The sequence below is a fragment of the Convolutriloba macropyga genome, chromosome 11 (assembly GCF_964194025.1).
Source record: "Convolutriloba macropyga chromosome 11, txConMacr16.3, whole genome shotgun sequence".
In the NCBI taxonomy this organism is placed as follows: domain Eukaryota; kingdom Metazoa; phylum Xenacoelomorpha; order Acoela; family Convolutidae; genus Convolutriloba; species Convolutriloba macropyga.
The window spans coordinates 54,277,277-54,287,803 of NC_134478.1; the positions used below are offsets into that span (position 1 = coordinate 54,277,277).

A 10,527-nucleotide genomic window follows, 5' to 3' on the forward strand; every position below is an offset into this window, starting at 1 on the left:
CTCACAAAAATTTTAAAACCGGTTAGCTACTCAGAAAAAAAAGAAAACCAAAAAAATCTTTTTGATTTTAATTTCTACGCTTGAAGAGCTTTAAAATAATGCTACTCAGGATTCTCTTCGATGCGATGAATATATCGATTGGCCAAAATTGCCAGAACAAAAAAAAACCAGTTGAGTATATAATTCCTCCCCCCACTACGTGGGTCCGATCTAGCCGGCTGTCAAAAAAACTAACTCATTAAGTGCGTTCTGATGGGCCATTTTGCGTAAAGTGTTTTACTCTTTTTCTACCTTCATTAGAGTTCCGTTTATTTCATTAAAGAGGTAAATACCAGTAAATTAACCTATAAGTTCAAATACTGGCCTTTAAAAGTGTTCCCATATTTGAGAATATTTACAAATTTGATCATTTATCAGGTGAATGTAAGTCGAATGGTTAACTTGTCGGAACTTGTCAGTCAAATGTTTAACTTGTAAAAACTTGCAAATTTTTGGAAGAAAAACAAGGCGATGCATTCAATTGGAATTCGACCCGGTTTCAATATATGGCCATCAGACAAGATGGGGTCCAAACAAAATAAGTCTTTTTTGGTAAAACAGGCATTCTTCAACTCAAGGAACAGTATTTGTGGCTCTTCCTCACATCAAGTGTGAAAACCCAACCTGAAGGCATCGTTTTTTTGTTTTTTTTTTTGCTAATTAGAACAGCAAGTTTGAACCGATAAAGGTCCCTGGTTTGTTCCAGGGTCGCAGTACCAAAATAAAGGTGACGGAAACACTATTACGATGCAGAGGTATACCCCAAAACTTCGACCTTAGTAAAATTGGCTCGAAAATTAGATACATACAATGAACGAAATTAGGAGACATCATTTGTATCTTACTTTTCGCAAAAGGGGTTCCGCCAATTTTGCTAAATAAAAAAACATTCGGAACGAAAAGTAGGTTACAAGTTTTGTAGCACGTTTCCGCTCAATTTAGGTATTTATTGTTCGTGCGCATTTTGAGCATGCAATAAGCACTTTTATAAAGAGTTACTTGAAGTTTTCAAAGCTTTAAAGTGCTTTAAGTACATGCAACCACAAAAACTGATTTTTTTCCCGAAAAATCCCTCGCACATCAAGGCTTTGTATCTCATTGTGGGACTGGCCGATTTTAATAAGTAGTAATTAACAGTACTAATAAGTAGTAATAAGTAGTAATAAAGTACTATACAGGGTAATAAAGTGGTAATAAGGTACTAGTAGTAGTATTAACTTAGGCTTAATTAAATAAGTAGTAAATAAGTTTGGCTTAATTGCGGATTATATGCGAAATCGAGCTACATTGCGTGCAAAAAATCGACACATAAATGGAGCAGATGCGTGATACAAGCCGTGCAAAAAATTGGTTATAAAGTTTGTACTTGTATTTCGCGGCTAGGATCAGGACACTTTTGCGAACATAGGTTGTTAATTTCCCTTCCATTTTGCCGGTTTCTGCTAAATTAGCTGTTTTCCGCAATATTGTTCCACTTTCAATGTATTAACATAGTAAAAACGAACACGAGATACGCGCATCGGGCATATCTGCCCTTGACGATTTGGGTAAAATGTAATGGGAAAGATTCAAATAACGTACGAGCATGACAGCCCAAAGAATTTGTAAGCATTTTCAAGTGCTTCGCTTTGAGGTAATTTGAAGAACCATTGAGTCAATTTGTCCATCAGAATTTGTGCAGTGTAGGACGATGCAACGCCTGTCACTAATGCCCCACCGACTGCTCCAGCAGCCATCCCGACGGGGCCAAGGACAGCCCCTCCAACAGCAGCTCCAGCAATTTCCCCTCCCATGCCACCAATAACACCTGCAGCCACTGCTACGCCATTGTCAAGAATATTTTTGACACACCTCTTTCCCGTGATTTCATTCTTCCACCAGCGTCTCAAATTGTTTATTATATCATAAGCTAGGAAACCAGCAACCAGCGCCACTCGAGCCTAACAATTAACAAAAACACTGCGATTAGTCAAAATGTATTTTGCATAATTTTAATTATCAAAATTATTATGGGTGTTTTTTTCCAAATATAGCAAAATATAGAAAAGTTCCCCATACAAATTTGGCTAGATTTCAAGTGGATTTTATTTTTGTTTTTAATACGTGGAGAATTCTCAAAAAACACTTAATTCTAAAAGTAATTTTGCTTTTCTTATGCAAAACACCAATGATGGTTTGTATAGTTTGTCATTTGTGACCGGGGAAAATTCCTAGAGTTAAAACTTCAAACTTTTATGACACGAATTTAAATATCCACTAAGTAACGTGTCTCTCCTAAAAGGAGCTGAGTGCTTTTTTTGAAGCTTGAATTTCAATACTAAAGCAACCACTCTAAGAAAACGGGCGAGATTTTAAATGTCTGAAACGTTTGTGAAAAGCAGAGATGAGAAAAATCCTTAAATGATATGTCTAATCATTTTTTTGGCTTTTTAAGCAAAATTACAAAATTTCATCAACAAAGACAAATCTATTAATCATTGGAAGCGAGGATTGGAACTTAAAAAAAATCAAAACATAATATATATTTAAATTTTTGTACATTTTATCTCAAAATTTGCAGCTTATGGAAAAAGTTTTTGAAAATACATTAAAGAGAAGCAAACCGACACCCTCTGTTCATTTACACATATTTCATCTACATGTCCTAAAAACACACATCTTCAACTTTTAAAGTCTTCAACTTCTAAATGTTCACTCTTCAAAATTAAAACAACGAAATATAATTCATACAACTTTTTTGAAATTCAAGGACTGTCATAGAATGTTGGTTTTATTTTGAAGCTGTGGTAAACAAACAGCGATTCTCTCATATGACTTCCCTGGGCGAGACCGGATGGTTATCTTGCAAGATCTTGCAAGAATCTTGCAAAAAAATGGTCATCTTGCAAGATCTTGCAAGACGAATGGTTATATTACAAGATTCTTGCAAGACAAATGGTTATCTTGCAAAGTTCTTGAAAAAAAATAATTAAAAAACAACAACACAAAAATTTGGCACTGTGTGAGGCAAAATTAATCGAAATCATTGCGATAATAAAATAAAATAATTAGTCCCATCACGAAGCAGAACTAAACTTGGATGTCAAATTGGCCGACTTTGTTCCCGTGGATTTCGGTTATATTAAGTTTTCAAATGAAGGCTACATCCATTTTATCAAGTATTCAATGTGGTATCTTACCAAGCCAAAAGATTTATCCACAAAATTTATTTGTGAAAATATTTGTAGATTTGTTTTCAAAAAAGCATAACTTGCGAACTTTCCTAAATTGCTCGTAGAATCCATGTTATAGTACATCACCAGGAAGCTTAATTACACGCTCGGTCAATTTTGATTGCGACGATTTAAGCATACTTTAATGTTGAAATGCTTCCCGGATCGAAGTTTTTGGGTAATTTTTTGTAAGAAATGCGGTGATTGCGGTGAATGCGGTAAAAAAAATAATTCGAAGCATTTCACCGCACTTCTTACAAAAATTCAACGCGAATATCACCATATTTCTTACAAAAATTCGTCGCATTTGTTTTCCAACCTTTATTGAATCTGCTCAAATCACATGAATTATCACAGAAGTACGTGACAGATGGCGCAGTGGAATAAGAAGTTGTAGAATTGCAGTAGCTGAGAAGTTCGTACCCCTGACCGGAAGTTTGTTTTTTGTAAGAATTCCGTTGAATGCGGCAAAAATAAATAATTCACCGCAATTCACAGCATTCACCGCAAATAGACTTAAAAAATACGAGGTGAAAAACATTCATTTTCACCGCATTTCTTAAGAAAATTCACCGCCAAACGTCGACTCGGGATATATCTAAAAATTTTTGGCGGATTTTTGCTTTTGAGGTCTTTCGAGAAATCTACTTGAAGTGATACTTAGTATCAAAAAAATCGATAGGCCCATAAAAGTTTAATGGGCTGAAATTTCATGGCTTGGTCCCAAACTGTACTGAAGGCTTCAAATTTGAGCATTGTTCAATTCATTATTCGCAAATATTCTTACATCATGGAAAGAAAATCGCAAAAATCACATCTGAGCTTTTTTTAATCTATAACAAATACATTACAAGCTTTTAAACACCTGAATCAGTTTAGCGGATATCAGAAACCTCCAATCTTGTGTTTTAATTTACTAGACGGTACTTTCCTGCAGTTTGACAGGCCACAATTTGCGGTTTTTCATCATTAATTGTTTATCATTTTTTCGTCATTTGAGGCGTTTATGAAATTTCAAATCGTTGACGAAAATTGCTACATACCACAGGCTGTGCACTTCTAGCCTTGACCAATGCCTTTTCTGCATAGAGGACCAGCTGGCTTCCGGTACCAACGGACTTGACAGACATCAGCAAAGCACAGTAATTATCCGGAGACAGCCTTGAAACTGCACGCAAGAACACGTACTCGCTTGAAACAGGAACAGCAGCCTTATTATCTGCACTGAAGTTGAGTCGTTGTCCATCAGACCCGCAAGATTCGCTCTCTTTCATATAGTTGGTCCAAATTGTCTGCATGAATTGACGAAATTCGGGCTGATTTTCAGCCAAATTGATGTCATCAATTAAACGTTTTGCCACACCTTCGAAAATTTCATCAGAAGAAGCACTTCTCAAGGTCTTAATGAAGGGATCAACAGTTCCTTTTTCTGCATTTATAGATAAAAAGTAGAGCAGCTTCACTTGACCGTCCTGCTCCAAGCCACATTTTTGAATTCTTTCCAGAATACTGTCTGGTATGTCATCGACATTGGCCATTGGTAAACGTTGGAGTGTCCAAAAAAAGGGAACTATTGCGCACATTAAAGGCTATCAGGATGCGAAAAAATTTACAAAAAATTTGTTTTATTGGAATAAATTGCTCAAGTTTAGGCATCTGCCTTTAGTGGGTCGAGGTTTTCACTGAAAATTATGCAAGAAATGCGCTGACAGCCACTGAAAGAAAATATTTTTCAGCGGATCTTTAATAATTATCCGCTTAATGTGATGATTTTTAAACACATTTCTTACATTATTTCAGCACTTGTCAACACATTAAGCGCAAAATTATGTAAGATTTATCCGTCGATAAATATTTTTTCAAGCGCATTTCTTACATAACGTTTAGTGCTTTCAGCTCCCATCTTACACACTTTCAGCCTTTATCTTACGCATTTTTAACGCTTTCCTTGCACAATTTGGACAAACTCATGACATTTTTCTGCATCTGTACATACAGAAGCAGCACCGGAGCAAAACTAAACAGCATTGCACAAGAGCAGTCCAATTAAGAAACAGTTTTGAATCTGCTAAAAGACTTAAAAATATCGTCAAGTCTTTAGATAAAGCAGTGATTACAGCTGCAGTATATAGCCAAATTACTTGATTAAGTGAAGCCACGTAGCTTAAGTATAATTTTCTTCCTTCCGTTAGATGTGATGAAAGTGCGACGCTTTTCAATTATTCTATTTTTCAAAAGTATGAATTTATCAATAAAAAACAACTCAGCTTTTTTTTTGATTATTGGCTCCACAGAATTGCAAAATATGAAGGAGCGTACATGCTAACTACGTTATAATCAATAGTGAGCAACAAAATTAAACGTCATTTTTTTGTAAGGAATTTGCTGAAAGCACTGCAATTCTCTCTTTTTCAGATGGGCTGAAATTTTATAAGAATATTGCTGCTTTTTTGAAGTGTTGAATTTATGTGTTGAAAGATGTGCTGAATTTTTGTAAGATTTGTGCGGAATTTGGGTAAATTATGTGCTGAAAGAGATGATTTCGGGATTTTTGGGAGTGCTGAATATATGAATGAGATCTGTTGAAAAAGCTGCTCAAATTTTGTAAGAAGTGCGTTGACAAGTATTTAAAATACTGGTTTTCGGCACATTCAGCTCCTAAAACTATACTGTCAACACATTCAGCAAATTTTGCACCTTTTTGCAGCACATTCAGTTCATTTCTTTCAAATTTTGACGCTTACAGCTGCATCATGTCCCAGGTGAGAACAGGATTGTTTGAAAGTATCGTTGAAAGATCAAGTTGAAAGTGCACCATATACAGCTGTATTGAAGACACCAGTACTTTGATTGCCTTGCATAATAATTGATAATTGTTTTTTCACCTTCGAACTCTTCATTGTAAGCAGGCAATTCAAGCAAGTTAAATCTGAACTTACAGAGGAGCCCAAACTCAAGAGTCACAATTTTCCGAGAATCAAAAAACTTATCCGAGCCATCAACATAATCAATGATTCAAACGTCAAAACTATGTTTGAACCGACCGAGATAAAATTATTCCGGTACAAAAACGTAAACTAAGTGGTTGTTATTTAAATGTTTTGCTCGGTTACAGATATCAGCAAAATTATCAAAACATTAAATGCAATTGCAAGATTTTGAACCAAAATATCTATTGGTTCATTGTTGTATAGTGTTTTTATTTTAAAAAACACTCTTTATCTTGGATGTGTTAAGCAAAACAACGTATACAAAAAACCTTGCTTTTTCCTGAAAGTAAGTAAAATTGAAAAAAAATGTTTGCAACTTGTTTTGGTCCTTTTTTGAGCCCGTTTGAGACTATTTCGACTATTTGAGCCCAAAAAAGGGGAAAAATTTTGTACTTTTTGACTATTATGCAAATTCAGCGAACTACGAGTCAAACACTTTTTATTTGTTTTTTTTTTCAGCAAACATTATCCTATGATATGTCACTCCTGGAATTTCACTTTTTTTGCTGTTCGGAACAAGATTTCCTTCTTTTTTGATTAGGAGCTGAAATGTTCAGCAATTTCATTGTTTATTTTGCTTGTCAGTAGACGAATAATTGGTTTAGCGGCAAGATTAATTGGCTTAGTTTGGGATCGGGTGGAAAACTAAATTTTTGTCGGTTCCTACAAACTTTCTCTACCCAACTGAGTTGCTTCTCAAAAGATATTTGTAATTTCGAATTATTTTTATTCATAACTACTACGGCTGAACACTTTAGATAATTTATTACCAAGCAAGATGAATTCATAGTTTGTTTCTGGTGTGGCTTTGTGCATAATTTCTTGCCTTTATCATTTCTGGTAAACTATTTACGAATTAACAATCGAAACTTTCTATTTTTATTAGGAGCTGAAATTTTCAGCCATTTTCCTTCTATAAAAATGACTTAGTGGTTGATATCAATCTTAACAAGATCTTAACAAGACCTTGAAACAAACATTAGTCCACATATCTTCCGGAAAATTTTTCATCGGTGACAGCAAAAACTTATAGAAGAATATGGAAAAACGACAATAATGCTGTTATGGAATCGCAGTTGAAAAAAAAAACAAATTCACCGTTTGAGGGAAAAAATTCAACATCAATTTTCAGGAACCGAAACTCATTGTAGTGAAACCTGTCTTTGTTTTTTTGTCAAATTTTCACAAATTTGTAACCAAATTTTAAAGGATAGACAAAGATAATACTTCAATTTTAAGAAAATGATGACAAAGTGTTCTTTGAAAAACGTTTTAAAAAGTTATAAAAATAAACCAAGTTTCCTGAGATGAAACTCAAAATAATAAATAATTCCAAGTTTCCAAGTTTTTTATGCTCATATTTAGACAAAGAGTGATTGGCCACCGGTTTTTGGTTTCAACGTCTTGTAGTAGAACAAAAAAATAATTTAGTCAATGAGTCAAAGAAGGTTAGCTGCGTTTTCTCAGTTGATAGCAGCTTATAATAAGAGAATGAAACGTTTATTTGTTTGCAATAACGTTTTGGATATTGAACAACAGTCTGCTTTGAGTAAAAAGCAGGGACAAATATTTTCCCACGCGCAGTGTTCAATACTAAAAAACAGTGATCAAAAATGATAAAATTACGCCCCTTTCTGTTGCGGCACTCACTTTATTAAACTCGGTCTATTATTATTCACATTCAGTCACTGGTTTCCGAGAAACGTTTGTGTTTATTTAATGGAAAATTGCGAAATGTGTAATGCGCTTTGTGGATAAATAAAGTGCGGAAAATGAAAACATGTGAGTAATGCTTTATCATCCCCCTATAAGGAAAAATGAAAATCCTTCCTCAAAAGGAAAATAATAAATTGTATCATGAAAATATGTGTTTCAAAAATAGTAGTATGAGTGGGCTGCGATTCAAGCTAGTAAAAAGATGTCTGTTAAACACCAATTAACAAATAGTAATAACTTGAGTTCTTCAGCTGTGAATTTGAAGAAATTTGAACAAAAAAAACCAACAACACGGCTCCTGAGAAGTCTGTGCGTTGAACAAAAATCAAAATCACTAAAGAAACTGTTGAATAAACTTTTCAATAAAAAACTGGGAATGTGTTTGAATGTTTGAGCTTTGTGTTTTGTGTTTAAGCTCATTTGATCTGGTAAGTCTGAAAAATCTGAAATCTAGAAATACTAACATTACAGTGCAGAGGTATACCCCAAAATTTCCGCCTTAGTAAAATTGGCTCGAAAATTAGTTACATAAAATGAACGAAATTAGAAGACATCCTTTGTATCTCAGTTTTCGCAAAAGGGGTTCCGCAAATTTTGCGAAATAAAAGAACATTCGGTGCGAAAATTAGGTAACAAATTTGTAGCACGTTTCCGCTCAATTTAGGTATCTATTATTCGCGCGCATTTTGAGCACGCAATAAGCACTTTAATAAAGATTTAATTGAAGCCTTAAAAGCTTTAAAGTGCTTTAAATACAAGCTACCACAAAAATTGATTTTTTTCCGAAAAATCCCTCCCACATCAAAGACTTTGTATATCAAGGTGGGATTGGCCAATTTTAATAAGTAGTAATAAATAGTACTAATAAGTAGAAATAAGTAGTAATGAAGCACTATAAGTAGTAATAAAGTAGTAGTAAAGTACTACTAGTAGTAATAAGTTAGGCTTAATTAAATAATTATTGATTAAGTTAGGCTTAATTGCGGATTATATGCGAAATCGAGCTACATTGCGTGCGAAAAATCAATACATAAATGGAGCGGATGCGTGATACAACTCGCGCAAAAAATATGTTATTAAGTTTGTACTTGTATTCCGCGGCTAAAATTAGGACACTTTTGCGAACACGGGAGACGATATTCCCTTCCATTTTGCCGGTTTCTGCTAAAGTAGCTATTTTCCGCAATATTGTACCACTTTCAATGTATTAACATAGTAAAAACGAACACGAGATACACACATCGGGCATATCTGCCCGTGACGATTTGGGTATACCTCTGCACTGTAATGAACATTTTATTTTAATGCGTTTTGTTAAATGAGAAACTTAAGTAAACAAAGACTTTGAAAGATAATTGCTACCAATTGTTTTTGTTATTTGTTATGTGCCATTAGCTCGACTTCAATTTTTTGTTCAGTTGCTTTCCATTTTTATCGTAAGCAATTTGCCATGTCTGATCAATCTAGCCTAAACGTTAAATGGTTTCCGCATTGGTAACCCCAATTGGTAGTCGCGGATTAACCCCGGGTGAGGTGATGAAAATATGAACCGGGTAATCCAGAAAAAAATGAATGTATTCGAACTTGTGCGAATTAATGCGAAATATTTCAAAAAAACGCTTTCGACTCTGTGGTACGATGCGAAATTTCAGCATTGCGTGTGTTATCTTTCAGATCATGAGCTATCGTTCTCTATATATATATTTTTTTCATTTCTGAGGGACTATGAGGCTGATTTAATCAGATTATGAATCGAATTTTCGCGTTGTTCCGGAGTTATGATTTGACATAACCCGGTTATGATTCGCACTTGCGGGATCATGATTCGAATTTGCGGATTCCACGTACTCGGACAATGATTCGATTATGCAGTGCTATGATTCGACATAGCGCTCCTATGATTCGAAATAGCGCGACAGAAAATATGGTCCAGAGCGTATAATTGATGTCTGGCAGGGTACCCCTCGTCAAGAATTGTCGCATCATGGTTCGACCACCTCACCCCAAAAGAGCTGGGTAAAAATTAAACTCACATAGATGTTTATTATAAATCTGCAGTGTGTCTAGTACAGTGTTTAGTACGATCACTTGATTGCGCGTCCAAAAGGGAAACGGCAGTCCTTCCATTGATAACAAACTGTTGACCATCAGCTTAGTATAGATTTAAAGAAAATTTCTGGCTCAGCTTAAAGTTAAAGCTATCAGAGCTCAGAATTACCGATGGTGTTGCGATCAACAATTTTAGGCTACCACTATACCAATTGTTAAACTTTGCTATTAAGTGCTTTATATAAATTGCGCACCACTTGGAACAGTTAGTTAGTTTTTATAAAAACCGATATCTTATTAAAAGTTTATAAACACTACGAAATTGAATATGTTTCGTTATTCAAATTTCCGCTCCCAGCAAATAAGTGTGTGAATCAAAAGATGATCACAGTTTACATAGATCAATTTCTGAGAGCGATAATCTACGTTTATGTGTCCTCGCAAACAGGAGAACATAAGTTGCTTGTCAAATGTCATTGTGGTTTTCAAATCAAAAGAAAAGGGGCACAATTTCCTCTCAT

At 34.7% G+C, this 10,527-nt stretch overlaps 1 protein-coding gene across 1 annotated transcript; it reads right to left on the minus strand.

Annotated features, from left to right (window-relative positions):
* Nucleotides 1-1,744: 1,744 nt before the first annotated feature.
* Nucleotides 1,745-4,789, minus strand: LOC142349172 (uncharacterized). The gene is made up of 3 exons (XM_075400586.1): nt 4,295-4,789; nt 1,806-1,979; nt 1,745-1,759 (listed from the first exon to the last, which is right to left on the minus strand). Exons 1-3 carry the CDS (start codon nt 4,787-4,789, stop codon nt 1,745-1,747), a joined length of 684 nt encoding a protein of 227 aa, XP_075256701.1.
* Nucleotides 4,790-10,527: the final 5,738 nt, after the last annotated feature.

What these genes read in the sequence shown, in the direction of transcription:
- LOC142349172 (XM_075400586.1), bottom strand. Translation starts at nt 4,789, where the DNA reads ATGGCCAATGTCGATGACATACCAGACAGTATTCTGGAAAGAATTCAA. An exon ending in CTAGAAGTGCACAGCCTGTG is followed by an intron (nt 1,980 to 4,294) that starts GTATGTAGCAAT and finishes GTTAATTGTTAG; the next exon opens with GCTCGAGTGGCGCTGGTTGC.